This window comes from Pediculus humanus, genomic scaffold (assembly GCF_000006295.1).
Source record: "Pediculus humanus corporis 1103172107399 genomic scaffold, whole genome shotgun sequence".
NCBI lineage: Eukaryota > Metazoa > Arthropoda > Insecta > Psocodea > Pediculidae > Pediculus > Pediculus humanus.
The window spans coordinates 105,875-132,410 of NW_002987024.1; the positions used below are offsets into that span (position 1 = coordinate 105,875).

Sequence of the window (26,536 nt, forward strand, 5' to 3'; positions counted from 1 at the left end):
ATAAAAAAAATTGAAAAGTGAATAATAATAATAATAGGTGACGTTATTCGTGCACCGTTCATTTTCTTTTTTTTTTTTTTTGGTTTTTTTTGTTGGTTTTTTTCCTCCTCTCCACCCCCCCCACCCCCATCCCATTCCCACCCTACTACCCCTCAAATTTCTTTGTCATTCTTTCTTATTTTGCTTTCCACCAACTAAACACTTTTTCATGAATTCTTTTACATATTGAGAAGAATGAGCGTCACATTTTAGGTGGTGTCCCGTAGTTTTCCTCTTCTTCCTCTCCTTCCTCTTCTTCTTCTCCTTCCTTTTCCTGTAGTGTTATTTCAAATCTTATTTGATCCGCGTTTCCGGTCATTTTGTCATCCGTTTCTTTATCAGAATCTTCATCGTTTCTTTCACATCCTGACAAAACCATCGGTTTCTTTTTAAATTAAATTAAAATTAAAGATGGAAAAAAAAAAAACATTTTTTTCTTTTTTCATCTTTTTTCATTATCATCGTGCTTGGCACAAAATTTTTTTTTTTTTTGGTTTGGTTTGGTTTGGTTTGTGGTTGTTCTTGGTTTCCATTTCTTTTTAGTTTTTACCTGCCGTCGTTAAATCTTCGCGTTCGACATCGGTCGTCGGCGGCGAAGGTGGAATCATGCTCTGATACCAATCCCTGTTTTCTTCTAATGTATCCAATATATCTTGAGCGTCTGGATGTACTAAATCCGCCCACGTTTCCCACAACGGATGAACAATGTAGTCTATGAAACCAACCTGAAAATTGAAAACGATCATATAATGTAAAATCCACCGTTGTAAAAAAAAAAAAAAAAAAAAAAAAAAACAGAAAACGATGAATGCGAATGACGCGTACCTGGGATTTTTCAATTGTTGCACTATGTCTGTCACACATTGGACTTATGTCCAAATTTTGTTCTCTTTCTCTATCACCCTGTTGAAAAAATTCTTCCATAAGCAAATCGACCCACCTTTTATACAAATCTAAAGGTTTCGTCGGATTACTCAGATCTGCACAGTGAACCTGAAATTTCAAAAAAAAAAAAAAAATCATTAATAATGACCGCAAAACTTAACTTGTACTTTCGAATAGGATTAAAAACGACGACGAGATTTCTCTTACTAAATTTTCTAAAACCTGTATCCTATCCGTATAATTATCTAATAATAAGACACCTGAACCAGCAACTTTTTTCGTTTCAACCATGGTCTTAAGATCGGCCAGTAGTGACATGTGTTTCGACATGTCCGTAGACAATACCTGAACGAGAAAGGGAAAAGAAAAAATAAAGAGAAAATTTTTAATAATCCAATAATCCGATTTGATTATTCAATGACGTCATCAAAATTTACTCACCATGTCTATGACCATTTTTCTCAATGTCTGCCTTTGTTTTTTACCAAAATTCATAAAAATGTCGCATCCTTCATTTTGCAAAAGCTTAAAAGCTACCGCTAAATGATGATTTTCTAAAACACTTTCATCATTATACATTAAAGCTAATTCAGAACCTGAAAACGAAACAAGTTTTTTTTTGTTATTGGTTGAAAAAACAAACAAACAAACAAACAAACAACTTTTTTTTTAATAATAATAATAATGATAATAAAAACTCACTTGAATTGATTAAAAATTGATTGGTCAGTCCTGGATGATCGACATCGTGTATGCAAGCAGCAAACAATGCCGCAAATATTTCCAGAGGAGTAAATACAGACTAATAGTGATAATAATAATAATAATAATAATTGCAAATTAATAATTTAATATACAAATTACGATAACAATTAATGTATTTTTTAACACGAGTTTTGAGCTCACCTCTAAAGCAGGCGTATTTAATAATACATTGGTACTTTGAGTGACGTCAGCGGCGTGAAGTGAATTATGAAAAGGATTATCTTTTACGTAATGATCCTCTAAAGTCATCATAAAAGTAATAAAAGTCTTTGGGGGTATGAGGAAGGTTTTAAGCAAATCTCGATTCTAAAAAAAAAAATTGATAATAATAATAATAATAATAATAATAATAATAATGACAATTTCTTTTGTTCTTCTTCCTTCGCATCAGTAAATAAATCAATAAAAAAAAAAAAAAGAAAATGGTTCCTCACTTGAAAAACTTGAAACGCTACAGCGGTCAATGGTCTATTATTAGATAATTCACCAACTCGGAAAATATCAATTCCCCATTTGTCGATTTCACCAAGCGTCTGAAAATTAATTAATTAATTAATTAATACCATAATAATAATAATAATCGTGTGCATTCCCTTAGGTTTTTTTGAGAGGGGAGGGATGAAAAAACGCAGAAAGACTAACTTTTCCCAATTCTTCTTCGTGACGTGTTTCAACACCGTACGTGGGTACTTTTTCTCCGGTAAAACTATTCGTGTGACACAATGGTTTTTTCACGCCGGATATTTGAGACATAGTATTCGATCCATGTCTACCCTTATCTTGTTTCTTATTGCTTCTTGATTCCACTTCATCGACGCGAAGGGAAGGGAGATCTAATTCCTGTTGTTTGTCTGAAATTAAAATGTAATGAAGAAAAATTAGTTTTCCCCCAAAGATAAGAAAAAAGAAAAACCACTGTGGGAGGAAAAGTTGAAAACTCACCTAAAAAAGTGGAGCATATATATTCGGATATTTGATTTCCACTTTTACTTGATTCGGAAAAATGACTAAGCTCCTTATTTAACATACGTTTGAACTAAATTGACAAAATTTATAAAAAAAAAACAAATAATATAATATTATTATTATGTATATTTTGACAATTTGGAAATTATCAATTAGAACCGTGTTAGATAATAATAATAATTATTTAATGAAAATTTATTATGCAAACAACAAATATTTATAATTAAATTAGATTCTCGGACTAGTCATTATGTTGCAAAATTATTATCATTATTATTAGAGACGAGAGGTACGGGGCCGTATACAAACGAACTTTTTGCACGTTCGTTTGTTTGAGGAACGGCGGGGGGCGGGAGGGTGAACGTGTCAAAAAAAACGTCATCAATTCGTAAATACAAATGCACATTTCTTTACTTAACTGTTCTTTTTTTTTTTTTTTTTTTGCATTTATTCATTTTACCTGATATATGGCCAAACCAAAGATCAAAGTTAAATCGAAGATGAAACCGATGAACGCGATTATTTGAACGAAGGATATTTCATCCCCTTCTGGAACTGGACCTTCAAACTTCATTTCTTTTTTATAAATTTTATTTCGACTATTAAAAAAAAAGAAAACAAAAAAATTTTCCTTCATTTTAATTTTTCATTACAAAAAAAAAAAAAGGAAAAAGGGAAAAGGAAAAGGAATGACATTTATGAAATTGCTTCTCGAAGAAATCCCCCCACTCCTATTTCCGGGCGGCATGTCTTTTTTTTTCTCCCCCACTGTTTCCAGAATTTCCTCGCTTCGATTCTTACATTTTATTTTCCGTCTTTTCTTTGCTAAAGAATCAAGGATAAAAGGCGGGAAATCGAAAAAATTTCGAAAAGAAATAACTAATATGAAAATATGATTTCACAATTGTAAAAAAAAAAAAATTTACCCCGAAGGACTCTGATGGTGACTCTGTTTTGTAACGGTTTTTTTTTTTTTTTGATTACTATCATGTATGTATGCGGTGTCAATTATTAATATTACGTAAAAGTAAAAAATAATAATGATAATAATGTTTTCCATCATTTTGACAAAACTTACCAAGCGAATTGTGTAAAAAACGACGACGACGACCATATAATTCTAATTTCAAAACATTTTCAAAAATGTAATAATAATAATAATAATAACAAATTAGTTTTCTTCACTATTTCGTATTTTCCTCTACGAACGTTCGTTTTTTAAATAATAATACACTTTTTTGTAACTTTTCTGTACTAGAAATTTCTTCACCGTACCAAATTCTCATCATCATCATCATCATTAAAACAAAAAACATATTTATTTCTTCTTAAGTTTCAAAGATGAGAGAAAGAAGGAGCGTTATTAGTTTTTGCCCCCCCCCCCCAAAAAAAAAAAAAAACCGTGAGAAATGATTGTAACGATAATTTTTTTTTTTTTTTTTTTACAACTCACGCGAATGTTTTTCTTTTTTTTTTAAACCCATAAAATGCAAATCCGTTCGTATCAACCGGACGTTCGAAACGTACAAAAAAAACCAACAACAACAACAACAACCGACACGTTCACTTAAGATTAATATAATCTTGTTTAATTAATTAATTATTTATTTATTTGTTTTTGTTTGTTTTTTTCAAAAAAAAAAAAAAAAAAAAAAGTTTTACGTCACGACAAGCGCATTACTAACTTCCCACTACAAAGATGATGATGATGATGATGATGATGATGATGATGACCCAATAATGTTTGCGTATATACGAGAACCGACCCAGTTTCGCTCCGAAAAAAAAAATCAAATCGTTTTTAATTTTCACTTCAGTGCCAGAATAAGAATACCAACGAAAAACAAATCATCATTATTATTATTATTTAAAAAAAAAAAAAATGGCGGGATCAAGGTGAGGAGAGAAAATTAATCAACCGGGGTCAACCGTTCAGGGAACGGAAATGATTAAATGGTGATAACGAGTTTTGATTATCACAACACTAACACGAGACAGTTATACATCTATTAATTATTATTATCATTATTGCTTTTCGCGTACGCCATATTTCTAACGAACGGATTGTGTTCGTGCGTTGCACGTGCACCAATTTAAAAATTTCGTGTTGAACCTTGAACCTTTTTCTTGAACCTATTTTCTCTTTTTTTTTTAATTACTTTTCATTGAAATTTAATTCCGTTACTCTGTTTTCCTGTCGAATCTTTTTTTTTTATTTAAAATTTTTTTTAAAAAAAAATCGAATTCGAATCCGTTATTAATAATAATAATAATAATAATTCATTTATAGTTACTTTTTTTTTTTACATCGAAGGTTATCGATTCATTCACCGATCGTTAAAACAGGGGAAAAAATTTATTTTTAAACGAAAATTAACGTTAATTAATGGAAAGAATGAAATGATAAAAAAATTAAGAACCGCTCCTGAAATGCGTATGTGAGATTTCTCATGTCTACTCCGATCGACCGGGTTTATTCTCTCTCTCTTTCTCTCTATCACTATCTCTTCTTCTCTATCTATCCTTCTCTCTCTTTTCTGTGTGTTTGTACATATCAATATCAGGCGCTTTAACATTAAACGAGCTAATATAACATTTAAATTTGTATTTTTTTACTTTTTCTTTAAAAAATTTCACGATATCTTCATTATTATTATTATTATCATCACCACCGCCGCCGCCCCTTCCCTCCCTCCTTTTCCTTTTTCCCTTCCTTCTGTCGTATTCCCCTTTTCTTATTGTTTAAACTAATTGATTTCGTTTAATCGTATTCGACCATTTCGAAAATTAATTGTTAATGTCGGTTTTTTTTTTTTTTAGATAAACAAAAATTCGAAGTCGGTGTAATCACTCGTCCAAAAACTGGTCGGGGGGGGGGTTATGTAAATAAATAGAAAGACTCGTTTTAACGGGGCGAAGGGGGGCGTAAGGGAGGAATAAATTAAAAAGTCGTACCTTTTCTTTTTTTTTTTTTTAAAAAAAGAGAGAAAAGGTTTTTATTTTTTTTTTTTTAAAGGGAAAAAAACCTTTTCATCATCAAACCACTTGAGAATTAATAAAAAATTAAAATTTTAAAAAATATTAACTAAAAGGTTCCCCTTTCCTCCTCTTCCCTCCTTCCCAGTTTCTTTTCTAACTCGCAACTTCATGATTTTTTTTTTGTGGTTGAAGTTGAGAAAGGGGGGGGGTTAAGACGTCATTGCGCCAATTTTTTTTCTCTCTCCTTCCTTCCGGGGCACCCTCTACCACCGTACCTCTCTCTCTCTCTCTCTCGTTTCCGGAACCTAATTTAATTATTATTATAACAAACCTTTTGACATTTGACAAAGCGTTAAAACTACCTTCAACGTAGCCATATCCGACACAGATCTGTGCGTCTGTATTGTTTCCAGTTGATCCAAACACCAGTCTAATTCTTCCATTGTTTCTATTGCCAGTTTTATATATGACTCGTCCTGAGGGTTTGTCATTCTCGGTTGTGGTGAAGTACCACTTGTTTGGGCTCCCGAAGACCTTCTCGATCTGCAAAAGAGTTCGAGTAAATAAATAAACAAAAAAAAAATTATTATTAAAGGATTTTAAAGGATTTATCTACTCACTGTTTGTTTGATGGCACGTTTGTCAGGCATAGAAAATTATTTCTAACACTTCGAAGGCTCGCCAAAATTTGAGCAAACGGAGTTACTATTAAATCTTCTCCATGACTGGAAAATAAAATCGGCAAAATATTAAAAAAAAAAATTTTTTTTTTCTTCTTAGCGTCTTTTTTTTTTTTTTCTAAAAAATGTTCGAAAATTTAAATATTAAGGCGGTCTAACAAGCAAACAAGCAGAAGCACTTGTCGTAATTTTCTGCTTTAAAACAACAACGACCCCCTCCCCCCGGCTCCCCGCGGTGTTTTATTCGTTCTGGAACTTTCGCAAATATTTTAATTCTTATTTCAATCGAAATCAATAATAAATATTCGATTTCCTTTTCGCATTTAGCGGTTACTAGCAGTCACAGCTAGGATTTCCATGGAAATTTCTATTATTAAAAAAAAAATCATACAAATTTTAAAAAAAGGAAAAAAACATAAAAATGCAAAAAACATTCTTCTCCAGCTGTCCAGCAAAAAAAAAAAAAAAATATAAAAAATATAAAAATAAAAACAAAAAAAATTGCAAAAAAAGGAATTTATTATTATCATTGTTATTATCATCATCATCACATAATTTTTGCCAATAATGTAAAATTGACAAGAGAATGCTAGAATCATAAACGACACAAGTGGTGGCATTAATTGATTAATTAATTAAATAACAAAAATGACTAAATGCCTTGAAAATGTTTTTCTTTCGTTTTTCGGTATCGCCTCCCCCCCAAAAAAAAAAAAAGGAAAACCGACGACGACACGATGATTTACAAATTTTTTTTTTTTTGGCACGAGATATAAATGTACTTACGTATCCGCTTGCCGTCTATCTTGCCAAAATTTATCCCAGAAACTATTTCTATTTTTTATTCTTAAAACGCTCGTGCTTAGAGTTCTAGGAAGGGATTCTCTTCCTTTGTCCTGTACTCCAGATTCATCATCATCATCATCATTATTATTATTATTATTATCACCGGAAACTCCGGTTAAACTCGCTGTCAAACCGTTTTTACATAAATCTCCCCCACCACCCCGGGATGAAGTGATTTTATCACTTAAAAGTCTCTTCGAATCCTTTGAATCTTCTTCGTTCTTAGACATTTTTCACTATTATTATTATTATTATTATTATTATTATTATTACTATTATTATTATTATTATTATTATTATTATTATTGTTTATAAATCATTTTTTTTAAATTCGTTATTACTGCTACAATAAATCATTATAATTTTCTTATTATTATTATTATTATTACCACTATTCTCCTGGTCTAAATTTTTTTCTTTCTCTCTCCCCACCCCCTAGTCTCCCTTTAAAAATCAAATAAAATTACAAAAAATAATAATAATAATAATAATAATAATAATAATAATAATAATGATTGGAAAATATAAATAAAACCGATATCGGCAATTCGATTACAGATAATATTATTTAAGCTTTGACCTCTGACATTTTAAAAAAATTTTTATTTTTATTATTAAGACATCATAGAGTAGGAGCTCTCGCTAGAGTGAAACCACAAAAATACTCCTCTACCTCCCCTCCCCCCACTCTCTCTCTCTCTCTCTCACTCTTATGTAATAACAATTTTTTATTACTATATATACGTGAACGTTTAAATATCAAAAAAAAAAAAAAAAAAACAATTTTTGACTGACAAAATTTATCGATTTTTTAAAAAAAAATTTTGCTTTTCGTCGTCTTTCCAACATCGGATTTTTTTTTTTTTTTTTTTTGTGCGTAAAAACGAAAATTTAATAATAGTAATAATAATGATAATAATAATGATAATAACGACTGCTTTTAAAACGAATAAATCAATACGAAAGACTAATCGAATTTTTTTTTTTACATTCGCAACACAAAATAATAATTGGATAAATTCAAAATGGTTGGAGGAAACATTTTAACGACGTGTCAGGTAAAAGAAAAACCTTTTGATTAAACCTACACGAAATTAACGTTATTATTATTATTATTATTTCGAACACTTTCCACCACCCCCCCAACTGGAATTTTTTGACACTCACACTGTACTTTTTTTAATTTTATTTTTTTTAAACTTTTTCCTAGTCGATAACAAAAAAAAAAAAAAAAAAAAAACAAAGATAGACAGATAGAAGAAGAATGAGAAAGAGATAGAAAGATAGATAGACAATTGATTTTTAATCCGATTTTAAAAAATTATTATTATTATTATTAATTTTTTCTTCTAGAAAAATCACTTAAACTAAATTAAAAATGTGACAATTTTAATTTTTGCACGCATCACGACGACTCGAAAAACTAAAAAAAAACTAAAAATAATATTTAAAGTTTGAATTTATCACGTCACTCTCTCACTCACTCTCACTCACTCTCTCTCTCTCTCTCTCTCTCTTTTTCCCCCAAAAAATAAAAATAAAAAAAATAAAAATAAGCGCGGATTTAACAAAAAAAAAAAAAAATATTCACATTTACAAAAATCGCCCCCCCACTTTTTTAAAATTTTTTTATTGGATTCGAAATCGTTTAGTTGTTGTTTTTACATTTATTATTATTATTATTTTTTTTTTAATGTGAACACATTTTTTTATTTTAAACTTTCACTTTTTTTTTTTAAAATATTCATCACTCACAAATAAAAATCCGATAAAAAAATTGATTTATTCGATTTATTTGTTTTGTCTAACAAACAAACGAACAAACGAACGAACAAACTCTCATGCACGCACGCACGCACTCACGCACGCACACGTTCACTCACTCACGCACTCACTTAAAAACAATATATATAAATCGACAATGACAAAGAATGACAATTAAAATTAAATTAAATTAAAAACACGAAAGCAAAGAAAGGAAAATGAAAAGGAAAAAAGGAAAAATCGAAGGAAAAATCGAAGGAAAATACAAAATTTTTGGTAGTGAAAACACGAAAGAGAGAAAAAAGAGTAAAAAAAAAAAAAAAAAAGAAAGCAGAAAATGAAAAAAAAAACTCAAAAAGGCCAATAAAATAATTTTTTGTGCGCAGGTACAACAAATTCGTTCGTTCGTTCGGTCGGGGACCGTTCGCCATCATTTTCCAGTTTTCACGAACGGCGGGGAGGGAGAGGGGGAGGGGAGGGGAAAAGGGCGTGTGTTTGTAATAAATTTTTTTTTTTAAACTGAACTTTTCTTTTTTCTACTTTGAAAAATTCGTTGAGGTTATATATATAACTCTTTCATTTTTTTTTTTTTTTTTAACACATTCGATGATAATGGCTTCTTTTCTTTTATTTTGCTGTGGTGGCTTTTCCAATTATCGGAAAATCCACCGCCATCATCTGAACCTTTTTTTTTCCTTACATTTCATTCCGACAACCGAAATTAAACCGAAATACACAACAATTGATATTGATTTCTTTCTTTTTTTTTTTTTTTTTTTTTTTTTTATTCATTGATATAAAATCAATTTTTTACTTTTTCATTTACTTTAACGAGCAAACAATGTTAAAGGCACTTAGTCATTTTTCCTTTCCCTTCCCCCTCCCATCCCCCCTCCCGGTATTCCCTAAATTTCTGTCGTGTGAAAATATCAACTACTTTAACCTAAATAAAGCTCTGAATACATAAGATTTTTCTAAATAAAAATAAAAAGAAAAAAAGAAAAAAGCATGCCAAAGCCGAAAATAAGGAGTACGTACGTTCGATCCAGAAAAGTTTCAGGTTCCTTAAACCTGGAAGAAATTAAAAAAAAAAAAAAAAAAGAAAAAAAAGAAAAAAGAGTGGAAATCAGAACACATCGAGAGGAACATTAAAATATATTCGACAATATTTTTTTCTCTCTCCAAAAAAAATTATAATTATAATTATTATTATTATTATTATTATTATTATTATCATCTTTATTATTATCATTATTATTATCATCATCATTTTCGTTCGACATAATCAATGAGTATTCGTTTATTTATAAACATTTCTTAAATCACCCAGGTAGAAAAATTTCGCGAATTTATTTTTAAAAAGGTTCGAAAACCTTTTTTCTTTCTTTTTTTTGGGGAAGGAAGGGGGAGAGAGAGGGGGTGAAAATATTTTTACCCTCTCCGTAACTCGCTCGATTCCTCATTTTCGAAAATTTCTTTTGAGCGGGGAAAAAAGATTTTCTCCAAACTTTCAGCCTAAGCAAATATCATCATAATTATTAATTTACAAAAAAAAAAAAAAAAAAAAATTTCATGAGAAAAACCCATTAAGAAAAAAAAAAAAAACGTTTTAAACGGAGGGGATGAAAACCGATTCGAAAAAAAAAAACCTCCTAGATTAAAACGGGGGGGAGGGGGTGGAAGAGGGAGCCCGAAATAAAAAAAACCAAAAGACCGCATTCGAAAACCCAGATCATCCGGTTCTTCTCGTTCTTCTCTTTTTTTATTTTTTTTTTCGTGGAGGCCTAGAACGTCGCAAGGGTGCCTGACCCGGAATCCGGAGGCCCTGGAAAATTTTATCCGGGAAAATTTCATCTCTCGCGACCTCCTTGGATAATTATAGAAATAATTTTACTTTTGAAAAAAAACGCAAGATGTCTCTCATTGTCTATTCTTTTTTTTTATTTTTTTTATTTTTATATCCGGAAACTTGTTGCATATTGAAATTTTTTTTTTTTTTTTTTTTCCCGTTGACCCCTCAACATATTTCCTCCCTCCCTTTTCCCCCCCACAACATTTTCCTTTTAACAACCGTCACGATTACAACTACTTTTCATGCTTGACACAAAAAATAAAAATAAAAATAAAAACAAAAAAATATTCATTTTAGTTATGTTCGTGGTATACACAAAAATGAGCACGTAGTAAAAATTCCTTCTCCCTCTTACTCTCACTCTCTCTCTCTCTCTTTTTTTTTATCAATTACTTTAATTATTATTATTTAAAAAACCTTAACAAAAGGAAAATGTCGCGTACAAAAATGTCGTGTTTTTTTTGCAAAGAAAAAAGAGTAAAGGACAAAACGTAAGGTTTAATTATCTTTTCTTTTTGCTCCATCAAAGGTAACAAACAAACAAACAAAAAAATGAAAGACTCAAAAGAACTAATCAAAAATAAAACCCATAAGGAAAAATAAAAAAAAAATATAAAAAAATTTCCCAGCAGAAGCTTTTGGAGAAAAAAAAAAAAAAAAAAAAAAAAAAACGTTTCTCGGATTTTCATCAAATAAAGTATAAAATAAATTTTTTTTTTTTTTTTTCGAAAGAATCTAAATTTGAAATTTTTTTTTTAATTTCGGTAATTTTTTTTTTTTTATTTTTTTTTTATCGGAAAAGATTCAGCTTTTTTCCCCGGGAAAATAATAATAATAATAATAATAATAATTTTACATGACATGAAATTTTTTTAAATGCGAGTTTTGTGCTTCGCTGCCGTCTTTTTTTTTTTTTTTTTAAATCTAAATATTAATAAATATATGAGAATTCATAAAAAATATTTTATAGGAAACGTTTTTTATTCAAAATCGTCATCATTCGTGAATAAATTTCCTACGAAATAATAATAATAATAATAATAATAATAGTAATAATCAATACAATTCATCATCATCGTCATCATCATCGTCATGAGTTTTTTTGTTTTTTTTTCACGGTATACTTTTCAATTTACACAAAATAAATATTTATCAATTTTCTTTTATTTTCTTTTTTTTTTTCAGTTTCGTCTTTTGCCCTTTTATTATTATTATTATTATTGCAATTCAAATATTAAAAAAAAAAAAAAAAAAAAAAAAAATGTTTTAGTGCAGCAAAAGTGAGAGTGACGAAAGCGCAGAGTCAGTTATTGATTTTTTCTTTTTTTTTTCCCCCCCTCCCCCCGTCACTATAAATAGCTTTTTCCATTTATGTTTTATATTTAAAATTATCAATAAATATAAGCGAGAAAAGGACCCATTTTCGCAATTTATTTACCTTCCTTTTTCTACTCTCTCTCTCTCTCTCTCTGCTCATTTCCTTTCACTAACAACACCATCTTTCCAACACCTTCTCCCCCTTTGATTTCACCCCCTGGTTTCCTTCCCTTCCCGCTTCCTTTTTTTTCTAAATTTTTTTATAATTTACCCTTCGTTTCCCCCCTCTCCCTCTTCCCTCCTCCTTCCTCCGGACGGGAGGAATTGATCAAAACCTTAATCGATGTTCTTTCCCTTTCCTTCCCTTTCCTTTCCACCTTCGCTTATTTACACGTCGCGGCGTGTGACAATTACAATTAATCAATTAAAAGTATTATTATTATTAATATTAATATTATTAATTACCTTTCACTAGCTATTGAAGAATTCCTCGACATTGATTTTGGTGACATTTCAAAATCGGAATCGCTCCTATATAAAAACGATTCCCTTCTCGTGGGTAAATTTTGTAAAACGAGTCCAGCGGAAGGAGATGAACCCCCTTCCAAAGGACTTCGACCCGGTGACGCCCCATTTTCAACTTCGAAACTGAAAAAAGAGAGAAAACAATAAATAAATAAATCGCTTAATTGAATTGTTGTGGGAGCGGGAGGGGGAATGAGAGAGAGAGAGGAAAACAAAACAAAAAAAAATTATTAAGATTTGTTAGTAATTCTAAAAAATAATAATAACTTTTTAACGTTTTTTATTCACTCCCTCCACTCCCCCACCCTTCCTCCCCTTCCATCTTTCTTTTTCTACCCACGCATTGAAAAGAAATATTTTCATTTAATAATTCAAAAAAAAAAATGATAATAATAATAAAAATCAATAAAAACAAATTTTTTTTTGTCACATTTAAAATTGACACGAATGAACAAATGTACATTTTTTTTTTTTTTTCCATCAGAAAAAAAAATTTTATTTATTTTATTTTTTTTTTTTTTGTGTGAATAAATCGATAAACTTTATTGCAAATTATTGTTTTTTCTTTTCTTTTTCCCTTTTTTCCTTTTTCCTTTTCCCTTTTTCCCCATTTTTTTTTCCATAATTCGAAAAAAACAAAAAAAAAAAACAAAAAAAAAATTTCAATTAAAAGTAATTATAATAATAATAAGAAACGTGTTTTTTTTTCTTTTTTTTTCGTTTAACGTCGTAAAAAAAATACTTTAAATCTACGTAAAAAATTTATTTATTTATTTATTTATTTATTTATTACATCATTAAAATAAAAAAAAAAAAAAAAAAGGAAATAATTTGCCAAGTTAGTATCATTAACACTCAAAGTTTATATTTATACTTCTATGAGGTCAAAGTGATAAAAAATTTGCAACTTATTCGTGTTAAATTTTTTTACAACATCCATCGCCACACGCATAACAAACAACAAACACAACAAACACACATAGTAACACTTTCATTATTATTTTAATAAAATACACAATAATAAATAAATAAATAAATAAATATGCATACAATTAACTTGATGATGATAAAACAATTATCCATTTGTAAACTTTTTCAATATTTACAATTTCCTTTTTTTTCCTTTTTTCCTTTTCTTTCCTTTTTTTTTACTTAAACTCAATTTAAAAAAAAAAAATTTTTTTTTTAATAAACAAAACAAAAAAGTTGTCAAACAACAACAACAACAACAATTTTTTTTTGATTTCTTTTGCTTTATTATTAATTGTTTTAAATAAAAAAATTTCTTTTTGATTTCATCATTTTTTTTTTTTTTTCATCTCTTTCTACTCTTCTTTATTATCATTATTATTATTATTATTATTATTATTATTTTTCGCGTAATGAAATTAAATTCATTCATTTTTTGTTTTTCTAATAACACCCCCCCCCCCTCATGTCTCGAGTACTGCTCAAAATTTTCAATTCCAAAAAAAAGAAAAAAAAAGGAGACAGAGATGAAAATTTTTTTTTTTTTTGCAAGTTACCATCAGAAGACATCTTGTTTTCTCCCCCCACATAAATAATTAAATAAAATATTTAAATAAAAACTTTTCGTACAACCAATCAAAAACCTCCTCGAGCGAATGATGATTAATTTAAAAAATATATATTAAAGAATATCGATTTATTGATTTCAAATAAATTAAAAAAAAAAAAAAATCGATTTTTTAATTTGTCCCCCCAGTAAAAGTCGAACTAGTTCGAAAAAAAAAAAAAAAATTTCATGTTTAGAAATTTTCCATTTTGAATTTTACTACGGTTTTCCAAATGTGGTTTTAATTTTAAAATACCTTAGAAATGATTCTTTCCTTTTACCAAAAGGATTATTAATAATGTCACAAAGTTCAGCCAAAGGAAAATGTAAACAATTTTTTATATTGTACGACGACGACCATTTTCATTTCGAAACAATAAAAACGAAAGAAAATTTTTGGTTCTTTGCAAAAAAAAAAAAAAAATACGGACAAATTTTCCGATAATTATTATCATTTTCTTTGATACGACCCGGTGATTTCCACCCCCCTCCCCCCGGATAGAAAATGTAAAAGGGAAATTAACAATCAGCAAAATAAATCCCCTAATTAATAAAAAAAAATTAATAATAAAAAATTTATATAAATTATAAAAATAACGAAACACTGTTACGCGGTCGACAAATGGCGTACGTACAAACAGCAACGCTAATTATTATTATTATTATTATTACGTCGACATTTTGGAAATTTAACGGGTTAAAAATTTTTATTAAAAAGGCGACGACAACATGATGAAATCGTCGACCCGGTTTTTTTTTTCTTTTTATAATGAAAATAAATTAAGAATTGACAAAAAGAGTCACAAATGCGTCAAGTAGGAATTTTACAATAGAAATAAAAATGTAGGGGAGCACACGGGGCACACGGGGCACACCCCCACGCACACGCACACTCACTTTTTTTATTTATTTGTTGCATCTTTGCAAAAAAAAAAAAAAAAAAAATTTACGATGTATTATTATAATGCAACCTCCTTAATTTTTAATTTGTGTTTAATTTACTCGCGGGAAATAAATATATAAACGCCACAAATCTCGGTTAACCCCCCCCCTCCCCCGTGTTAAAATTCATTTCTCTCTCTCTCTCTCTCTGTTTAATTTCAACCGTAAAATAAATTCTCTCATTTTGGGGGGGGGGGTGATTTAAATTTAAAAAAACACGGGAAAAGTTTTTGTTTTTTTTTTTTTTTTGTCAACTTTATACGAAGCAAAAACTACGTTTGTTTGTTTTTTTGTTTGTTTGTTCGATTTTTTTTTCATTTCGAAAAATCCTCAACGGTAAAAATAACAAAAAAATTAAAAAAAAAAAAGAAAGAAAAAGAAGGATTTTTTTATAAACCGCCTCAAATAAAAATATGAGAATTTATATTTTTATCATCATCATCAAACGCAACGAACGGCAACCATTTTTTTTCTTTTTTTTTTTTTTTTTTGGTTAAAATTGACCAAAAACGAAAACGAAACCTTTTTTACAAATAAAATATATGTACAAGAAGAGATAAAAGAGAGAGAGAGAGAGAGAGAGAGAGAGAAACAGACTAAATATAGACAATATCTATTTATTATTATTATTATTATTATTATACGCGACGATAAATTTCACGTTTGTTACTCTCCTTTTTTTTTTTTTTCCAAAAATAAAATTTTTATTTTTAATTTTTTTTGTGTTTGTGTGTGTAGGGGGACGGGGAGCGGGAGCGGGGGCGAGGGGAGAAGAGGAAAAAGAATATTTTTTTAACACATCACATCACCTTTTTGCTCGCCTACAATCCGACACGATTCTTCTCACGTGCCTTTTACAATGAACCCTAGTAGATGATCTTCTCCTTCGATATTCGTTACCAACGGATGTCAAACGAATTTCCAACGGGGGTTCCCTTAATTCCTGTCCATTATTTCCTTCTTTCGTCACAACAACATCATCAACATCCGATTCGGTTATTTTAACCATTCCACCCTCTCCCAATCCTCCTTTTTGACTCACGACGACGTTGTTATTGTTGTTTTTAAACATTTTCATTTTAATGTATTTAATCAATTTACCGTAAATGAACTTTTGAATGAACAAAGCAACGCATAGCATGATACACTAACACGAAATCGTGATTTTCTCAACTCCGGACCCGTCGTCATCGTAGTCGTGGAAAATCGACAACGAAATCATTTTTTTTTTTTAAAAAAAAACGAAACAAAACTACACAAAGTATTATTATTATTATTTTTCCCTCGTTAACATTTTGTCATTTATTATTATTAGTAAATATAAATGTGCTGTCTTTTTACGAAAACGCGAACGATTGTCATCATCAACTGATTGGATATAAAAAAAAAAAAAAAACCGTCAGAAAAAGAGAAAAAAAAAATTTGTTATCGTATCGAATTAATAATTTGAAAATGTTTTTCTTTTTTTTTTGATTTTTGACACGGTTCAAATTCCAAATAATTAGTCACTCCCTTGTCACAATCTTTTACATTGTTAACTCACACACTCACTCACTCACTCACTCACATAATAGACACTCCAAAAAAATAGAAAAAAAAAGAAAACTTTTAACAAAATGTGGAAAAAAGTTTTCCTCCACTTTTTCACGGTAATTTTTCAACAAGTAATATGGAAAATAAGGGTTGATTAAGGGGTTGATTATTTAACGCACTTAAAACTCATTTAATCGTTTCAACGAAGAAAAAACATTTTTACCCGCGTATTGTAATATATCAACTAACTAACTAACTAATCGAGTATTTTTCGACATAGACAACAACGTCATTACAAAAATTATTTAATTAAAACTTATTTCCGGTCATAACTAAAAGCTAAAAGGAAAAAGGAAAAAGGAAAAACGTAAATTTTTCACGTTTTTTTTTTCTTTCCAAAACTAATTTATTATCAATTAATATCGATTAACTCTCAATTTACAAAAACTATACAAATATCGTAATTATTATTTAATTAGACGTAAAAACATTTTAATTTAATTGAAAAAGAGAGAGAGAGAGAGAGAGAGAGAGAGAGTGGGAGAGAGAGTGAGAAAATTTGTTTTCCTTTTATTAATCTTCGATATTTTTATTTTAACAATAAACGGCCTTTAAACATATGTTAAAAAATAAAATTTTTTCCATAAGCGAACTATATATTTTTTTTACAATTAAAATTTAACGCGGGTACGCACGTTACTATCTCAATTATTATTATTATTATTATTATCGTTAAATAAGGCAAGTACAATGTTCAAATTATTAAAGAAAGAGAAAAGGGAAAAAAAAAAAAAAAAAAAAAAAAAAAACATCGGTCCGAGAGATCCGGGATAGAACCGACGACGAAAATCGCGAACGCGAGAGGTAACCGGAACAGGTGACTTACAGTAAACGAAAAATCACATGGCGCGCTTCTATGAAATTCCAGTCGTGGAAACCTGGGAGGCAAACGGAAACAAGTGATTATTTCATCACTATCACCCGGGGGTTATGAAACCGGAAAAATAATTTTCTTTTCATTTGACTTTATTCGTTTTGAAAAACTCGCCGATGGTTTTTTTTTTTTTGTTTTTTTTCCGCTTTCCCGAACAACGCTTTAACATTTTCCATGTGACATTTTCATCATCATCATAAATGTCACGATTTTTTTAATATTATTATTATTATTTAATTTTTTTTTTCTTTCGAGCTTTTGTAGCTTTTGCACATATTACTTTTTGCCGCAGGAACTTTAAATTAAAAAAAAATCTGTAAGTCCAGCGCCGTCGCTGCTTGTACTACAATTTTTAAAAATTTTAAAAGACTGTTTCGCCTATATGAATAACGTTTGGAAAATGGGTCGATTTAAAATGTCTTTCACCCGAGAGTTCTAAGCTAAATTTAATACGATATTTTTTTAATGCTCAGTTGCCTTGCCCAGATACTTTTTTTTTTTTTTTTTCGGGGGGACGGGAGAAGGTGTGGGGGAAGGGGAGGGGTGGAAGGGAAAAAGGATCTCCCTACTTTTTTTTGACAATTATAAAAAAAAATAAAAAAAAATCATGAGAAATAAAAAGAAATAATTTACGAAGAAATTAAATACTAATTAACATTATTCTAAAGGCAGGCATGCCGCGGATCCACGTAAATAAATAAACTCCAATTAAAAATCTTTATCGTGGGGAGCCGAGGGGGGGCATCATGCCTAATCGTCATGTGAATACTAAATTTTTTTTTTCAGACTGATAATTTATCTCGACACATGTCTAACAAACGTAGGAAACATCCGATCGTTACACGACGATCCTTATTATTACATACGGAGGACGTCATTCACACAATGACGTCATTTACACAAAAAAAAAAAAATTAAATTTTAATTTTATCGGACATTTTCATTTAATTATCAACACAATTACACGAAACAAATTTTCCAAAAAAGAAAAGAAAAGAAAACTTTAATAGATTTACTTCTAAAAACGGAAAACCATTATTAATAAATGAAATAATTTTCCTTTTTTTTTTTTTTTTTTGGGAATGTAATTGTTCGAAAATGGAAAAATTTGTTTTTCTTTTTTTTTTTTTAGAATTTATTTGCAATTCACGTTTTTTTTTTTTTTTTTTTTGACTCATTTTTTTTAATCAATAGAAACTTTAACCCAATTTAAGGCCTTACAAAATTTTCCTAAAGATGTCACCACAATCTAAAATTTTTTGGTATATATATTTGGTGTCATTGAACATAGTTTTTTTTCTTTCAATATTTATGACGTCAAATATTAAAAAAAAAAAAAATTATAAATGTGTGTGTGTAAGAGAGAGAGAGAGAGAGAGGAAAACAAAGACATTTTTATTTTGGAAAAATGATGTCAGTCATACTATCAAATTATTTTGTATCGCAAATGTGTAATTTCGGAAGGAGGTTAGCCACGCGACCTTTTTCCCCCTTACATAATTTTTTTTTATAAATCCTCCCCCCCCACCCCATCAGTTTTTATGTATGTATGAACTTTACACGACGGGGATGAGAAATGAATTATAGTTAAGGTCAATACTATCGATTTGTAGCGCGCTATGTGTGTCCGCCAGCCATACCGGTGACCTCATTTTCTTTTTTCCTTTTTTTTTAATCAACTAAAAGTTTTTAAGGAACGCGCCACACACATCCCGACAATACAACGCGAAAAAGAGAACAAATACGACGACAACACTTGTTGCACTCATTTTTTCCTTCAAAACATTGACTTTGACGAGTTACTTCATTTTTTTTTTTTGTCAAGAGTTTTTGAAAGTGAAAATGGCGGACAAGACCATGAACGTACGCTCTTATTTCAAAAAAAAAAAAAAAAATTAAATGACATATTTATAAACTCACCTTATGACGTTACATTCGTTAGTATTCGGAAGTAATAATTTGGGCAAAGTTAATGATTTACGATTTGTTTCTTTAAATTGTCCAAATTGTAATAAATCCGGAGTGCAATTTGCCGAATGTGGAGACAATATGGTCAACCTTCTGTCTGGTGGATTTTGAAAAGATCCAGACGACGATGTCGTCATCGTCGTGTTATGATACATCATTTGTGTTTTTCCACGAGACTCTCCTCCATCTTTAACGTCAAATTTTCCAAGGGCAAGGTTTCGTGCAAATAAATGACGTCGTTTTTCAATGCTCATGTGTAAAAAATCCTGTCTCGTTTTATCATCATTTTTTTTTTCCATTTCTTTCCCTTTACATGAAACATGCGAAATGTACAAAAAAAAAACTCTTTATTGTGAATCGGATCTCTCAAGATGAGTTACTTTAATTTTTCCTTATAAAAAATTTTTTTTTTTTAAAATAATAATAATTATTACAATTATTACCATCGAATGATTTTTGATTTCGTGAATAATCGGTACCGGGTGAATATGATATTCTTCGAGTGTCTCCATAAGATGACGATGTTATAAAACTCGCCCTTCGAGGTGTGTTGGTCGATCCTAAATGAAACCAATTTGGAATAATTAAAATTTTTTCTTTTTAGTTCGCAAAGCAAATTCCCATTTAGAATCCTGGTAAAACGAACCTGAAGATGGCGAACCATCGATTGTCGGCGATCCAATTTTTGTACCATCGAAATTTTTCAAACAACTACCACCATCGGGTACCGAAAGTAATCGTTTTCCTTCCATTTTAATTTTACTTTATTTATAATTTCACTTTTTTCGAAACCGTCACGCGTATTTTTATTATCATCATCATCATCACATTTTTTTTATTTTTTTTTTTATTGATATTAAAATCGGTATTTTCACCGATACGAATCAATAAAAATACTTTTCATCAAACAATTTTTTCATTTTTTTAATAAAAAAGTATTAGAAATTCTTCAATTTTTTTAAAATATAATTTTATCAGTTATATTGAATTTTTCTAACAAAAAGTTCTTATTATTGATATATTAAATTTCAATATATATTTAAGATATATATATTTATTTTGCTTACGTTTCAAAAAAAAAAAAATTTTGTAAAAGTTTTTATTTTTCAATCACGTATTATGGTCATGTTTCAAATATAATTTATTTCTCGAACCTGAATTTAAAGACTTTTTATTTTTTTCAAATCATTGATTTCAAACGCACGACCACCTCCCCCCCTCCCCTTAATACCTTCTTAATACCATTTCGATAATAAATTTATATACCCTTTTGTATATTGAATATAAATAATATTAAAAAAAAGTTTTGACGGTAAATTTTTTTTTTTTTTTCCTACCACGACCCAAAATTAAAAAACAAACAAACAAACAAACCGGTCGGAAAAACAATCTACCGGAAAAAGATAATAAAAAATTGATTATTATTATTATACATTTATTAACCTTGATTTGGCTCCTCATTTAATGATAATTATGTAGGATGTGTGTGTGTTGTGTGTGTGTGTGTGTGAAACAATCATTTTCATGTTATTAACAATTCAAATCGCATATCTCTCTCTCTCTCTCTCACTCTCTCAACATAGTTTACTAACGAGTTTTCCTTCCTCCTCTCCCCCTCCTCCTCCTCACCTTTCTATATAAAATACAATTTAACACCTTCAAGAGCACACACCTTTACCTCCCTGTATGCAGAATGAAAAATAGTTTGATATCGTTAATAAATTTAAAAAAGGCGCCAAAAAGAAGAAAAACCGGAAACGATGGATTAAATTTTTTTTTTTTTTTTTTTGTAAAGTTTCGGTAAAATTATTTAAATACCTTTTGGCAAAGGTTTCGATATTATTCCAATACCTCCTTGAAAAAAACAAATAATAATAATAATAATAATACGTACACAAAATTTTATAAATTTAATTTTCGAATGATCAAGTTTTCAAAAACTAATTAACGAACCCTTAAGGTAATAAAAAAAAAAAAAAAAATTTCTTTTTTTTTTTGGGGGGGGAGCCTTAAAAAATAATTTCTGGGACCAATAATTATAGTGAGAGAGCGATGAATGAATTTGGTCAAGGTACGATTATTTTTTCGAGGGTCACGAATTATAAATTCGTCGTATTCGTCATTTAATTTTTGTTTTTTTTTTTTTTCGTCGTACCTTTTTTTCGTTTTTCATTCTTGCTATGAAATAGATAATAATAATAATAATAATAATTATTGAAAACTCGGAAAATATTTTCCTAGCTGTCGTCGATTCAAATACCTGATAAGAAACTCTCGGATGTGTCGATAACCGTTACGAAGGTCATTAATCATCATTTATCATGATTTTCATTGCAAAAAAAAAAAAAAAAAAAAAGAAAATAAATATCATCGGAAAAACTCATGGGTACATCTTTAAATATGGGATAGGATACATATCATTAGATGAAACATAATTTGTACAATTTTTTTTCGAAAATATCGACGCCATTTAAATACTTAAAGTCAAAACTGTAATGTTTTGAAATTGAAGTTAAAGAAAATAACAGGCGAATTCAAAAACGTTTAATTCCCTCACGATATATGAATAAGTAAATAATAACATTGTTGCCATATTAACAAAAAAAAAAAATTAAACGAAATTAAACAAAAGAAGAATTCATTTAAATGAAAAAAAAAAAAAAACAATCATTCCTTTCTTTCTTTTTTTTTTTAAATTAAAAAATGGCGTGTGTGTGTGTGTTTTAAATGTATCCATTAAAAAAAAAAGTACATAAGTTTAAATTTACAAACAAAATTGTGAGAGATGCGAATTGTTTGTTTGTTTGTTTTTCTTTATAAATTATGTATTTATCAAATCTGTGGTGTATTTTCCCCTTCCCCCCCCCACTATTTCCCACAAAAATCAAAATAATTAATAAATTATTCAATTTATTAAAAATTTACCTAAAACTAACCGAGGAGAACAATACTTTTTTTTTTAATATGTATATACATGGGTATATATTGTGATAACTAAATGAATGCTTTATCAACGTAAAAAAAAACCCAAGCAAAATCAAATATTTATCAAACCAATATTATTTTAATACATTTAATTTTACCCGTTGACATTATCGCTAATATCTAAACCAAAATTAGCCTGTAAAATATTTTAGGTTAAAGTTCGTAACCTACTATTTTTTTAACACGTGAAAATTATATAATCAATCGTATAAATATGTCCATATTTTAAAACATTTTTTTACTTATTCATAATCACATTTATACTATAAAAAAAAAAAAAAAAACGAGAAAAAAAAAAAATTTACCGCCATCTTAATTGTGTCAAAATGGTTTACGAATCAAACATGTGGGTCGTTAGTTTGACAGCGCAGTCTGTTGACAATAAAAATAAACAATTAATGACTATTATCTAAAAAAAAAAAAAATTTGCTCATCATTTCGTCAACAATTGTTTTACTTTTACTACATCACTTGACTAAATAACAATAATAATAATAATAAAGTAAAAAAAAAAATATAAGGTGGACGAATATTCGAAATGATAAATGTAACGTCGACCCATCTTTTTAAAATCGTAAATAATAATTACTAACGACAACAATAAGAGAAATCTAAATGAACAACAATCATTGTTATCTTATGAGCATCTCACCGCCTTCTTGAAATTTTTTCTTTTTTTTTTTTTATTTTGTTACATCGTAAATCGACATATGCAAAAATTTTTATCGAACGACATCAAGTAAAATTTTTTATTTTTTATATATTCACATAAATTAATTTAAAAAATTAACTTTTTTAGAAATAACATTTCACTTTTTTTTAAATAAAACGAAAACAATTTTCGTGTCGCGAATAAAAATTTTTTTCTCATTATTACTTTTTTCAAAATGGCGATTAAAATATCTTCATCATCATAATCATTTTTATAATCAATCGAAAACCTTTTATACGATTACGTCAAAAAAAAAAATAAAAAAAATATACAATTATGATTAATAATAATTTTTCGTGATTAAAAACCGTTAATTACTCTCTAAATACGTAATAAAAAACAAAAAATAAAAGTAAATAATTAATAAATATTTTTTTCACTTTTAACCGCAATAAATAACGCACGCACACACACACACATCGCTTCCAAACTTTGTAACGACCTTAATAAGACTAAAGGAGTAAAAAGGCAGCAGGAGATTTTTCTACTTTTGTTTCTTTTCAAAACCTGTGAAAATATTATAAAATGATTGAATACAAAATGTAAATTATAAATAATTATCATTCGGATTACGGTCCCGTTTCGGGTGAGTGTTAACAAACGTAAAATGACCGGCATTTTAATTGTAAAACATTCGACGACAACAATTATCTTAATTTTAAAATAAACAATCGCAAAAAAAAAAAAAAAAAAAAAAAAAAAAAACATTTGCAAAATATTGAATAAAACGTGAGGTGAGGATTTTATTGTTAATTATATATATAAATGACAGTGAGAGAGAAAATTATAATTTAAAAAAAATTTTTTTTTTTAACGACATTTTTTTATAAATAAAATGTTTTTATAAATTAAGTTAATGTTATTATATATATATATATTCCTTCGTCGGTGTATTTTTTACTATATTATTAATATTATAATTTTATCTTACTCTTTTTAACCTCACAATTCCACCATTCCATTCCCTCCCTTATTCTTAATTAATTCATTTTTATTTACATTTTCTTTCCTGAGGATAATAATAATAATAATAAAATTATTATTCCAATTTCTTTAAGCATAATATTATTTATAATTATTAAGCATTATTGATGAATTAATTTGTGCTAATAATAATAATAATAATAACTTTTTAATTTAAAATAATAAAATCAATTTCAACAAGGGAAAAAATTTTTCATTCATGAGAAGTTTTTTTATAAAAATTTAAATGAATGATTTTTTTTTTTTTTTGAATAGGTTTGAAATATTAAAAAAGTAATTTTATGCTAATAATTAAAATAATTAAATGTTATTATTAATTATATTGTAATTTTCATTTATAAGTGTATATGAAAAAAAAATATATCAACATCAAAGTTTTTACATATTGTTAAAAATAGTTTTAGAAACATTTATTTAGGGGAATTTTATTAAAAAGCACTAAACTTTACAAAGAAATTATTATATTATACTCTTTAATTAACCATCATGATGTAATAAAAATAAAAATTTCAATTTGTTCTCACACAGCAGACATTTTATTAATAAATACAAAAACTCCAATATCCACTTTTTTTTGTTAACTTCCATTTTAAAAAATAACAATTTCTCGTTTTGTCATTTATGTTAGAAATAATAAATATCTGTTTTTACTTTTTTAATAATAAATTAAATAAATTCAAAAAAAAAATTAAAATAGTAATAATAATAATAATAAAATAATTTATTATTAATTTTATTCTCATGATATTGACAGTTAATTTTTCGACGCGCATTCTAGCGTTAACATTTGAAAACATTATCGTTTCCACCGCTTTCCATAGTGCGAATGCCGCGACCTCTGTATTTAATAATATTAACTAATAGTACGATGATTTTTTTCGTTAATTAAACGGTTGAAATAGAAAAAAAAAAAAAATTCGTTTTTTTTTTTTTTTTCAATGACGGATTCTCTCAATTAAGAAAATAAAATAATGAATCTAAATATAGTTAAAATTTTTTTTTTTTAAAAAGAAAATTTTTATAATCCTTTGAATAATTCACGCGTGATAAAAAACATATAAAATGAAGGGATTTGGATTCAATCTTGAATCCACCCACGAATAACTAACTCATAGGATAGGTAACGAAAATATCTTTTCCTTTCTTTAATAATTTTCCGTTTCCTTAAAAACGACATTTAAATATATATATATAAAGAGTTGTTAGAAATTTATTTCACTTGAAATGAACTCATCGAGTGAGGAAATTTTTCTCAAAGGGCCTTAAAATAAATCCACTTCTCGTCTTTTACTCATTTTTTCACTTGAATGCATTTGAAAACCTCCGATAGAAAAACCCGATCCTTCACCAGGATACAAAACGACCAACTCCTCAACTTATTTCTATATAAATAAGGATTCATAATAATAATTTCATTTTTTTTTTTATTATCAAATATTACCTACCGGTTATCCAAACCCCCAACGATCATCAACCTTTTCCTTCTTTTACTCAATTGTGAGTGTTTTTTAATAAAGCTCACAGACGACGAAGACCAATCGGAAGACATTTTAAAATGGCTCACGTGTTCCTGTGCCGACAAACTTCTTTGCATAGTCACAGATGAAGGTGACAATAATTTCGTTATTGGATTTTCCTCATTTTCCGGTGTTCCTTCGTCACTTTCGCATAAAAAATTAAAATACAATGGCGATGATTGTACAACGAAACGACGATTACTCTTCATTATGTCTTCTTTTCGAAAAATTTTATAACGCGAATAAAAATCATACATATATATATATATATATACGACAAACGTTTGTTTTTACTTTACACCGAAACAACCAAATGAAACTAATGTGAAACACTTTTTCACAAAAAATTCCGATTGTTTTAATTAAAACATTAAAAAGACTCTAATTATTAATAATTTTTTTTTTTTTTTAATGTATGACACAAACTGTTACAATTTTTTTTTTTTTTTTTTGATAAAATTATTGCCCTAATAATAAAAAAAATGAGAGAGAGAGAGAGAATTTAAATTAACGGTGTGAAATTTAGTTAATTTATTTAATTGAAGGTAAATTGTTGTTGTTGTTGTTGTTGTTGTTGTACTAACTATTAATTTTAAAAGTAAGGACAAACCGCTCTCTCGATTTAAATATTTAGGGAAAAAAAAAAAAAAAATCAGGCCCTGAATTTATTTAATATTTTCACTGAACGCACACGCACGCACACGCACACACGCACCACCACCACCACCACCATTACAAATTATTTTTATTTATTTTTAATTCACTTT

The 26,536-nt window shown here is 28.2% G+C and overlaps 3 protein-coding genes across 3 annotated transcripts; all 3 read right to left on the bottom strand.

Annotated features, from left to right (window-relative positions):
• Positions 1-218: 218 nt before the first annotated feature.
• On the bottom strand, positions 219-13,099 carry Phum_PHUM047010 (cAMP-specific 3',5'-cyclic phosphodiesterase, putative; the record flags this gene model as incomplete). Its single annotated transcript, XM_002423234.1, has 16 exons — positions 219-405; positions 590-764; positions 865-1,032; positions 1,132-1,269; positions 1,366-1,520; positions 1,627-1,726; positions 1,789-1,995; positions 2,124-2,222; positions 2,332-2,540; positions 2,680-2,696; positions 2,815-2,896; positions 5,966-6,177; positions 6,255-6,359; positions 6,494-6,589; positions 12,559-12,741; positions 12,924-13,099. The coding sequence occupies 16 exons, from the start codon at positions 13,097-13,099 to the stop codon at positions 242-244; spliced, it is 2,286 nt and encodes a 761-aa protein (XP_002423279.1). The 3' UTR covers positions 219-241.
• A 2,001-nt stretch (positions 13,100-15,100) lies between these two features.
• Positions 15,101-16,214, bottom strand: Phum_PHUM047020 (uncharacterized protein; the record flags this gene model as incomplete). Its single annotated transcript, XM_002423235.1, has 2 exons — positions 15,101-15,113; positions 15,946-16,214. 2 exons carry the CDS (start codon positions 16,212-16,214, stop codon positions 15,101-15,103), a joined length of 282 nt encoding a protein of 93 aa, XP_002423280.1.
• Positions 16,215-19,220: 3,006 nt separating this feature from the next.
• On the bottom strand, positions 19,221-19,870 carry Phum_PHUM047030 (uncharacterized protein; the record flags this gene model as incomplete). The annotated part of the gene is made up of 2 exons (XM_002423236.1): positions 19,221-19,266; positions 19,524-19,870. The coding sequence occupies 2 exons, from the start codon at positions 19,868-19,870 to the stop codon at positions 19,221-19,223; spliced, it is 393 nt and encodes a 130-aa protein (XP_002423281.1).
• Positions 19,871-26,536: the final 6,666 nt, after the last annotated feature.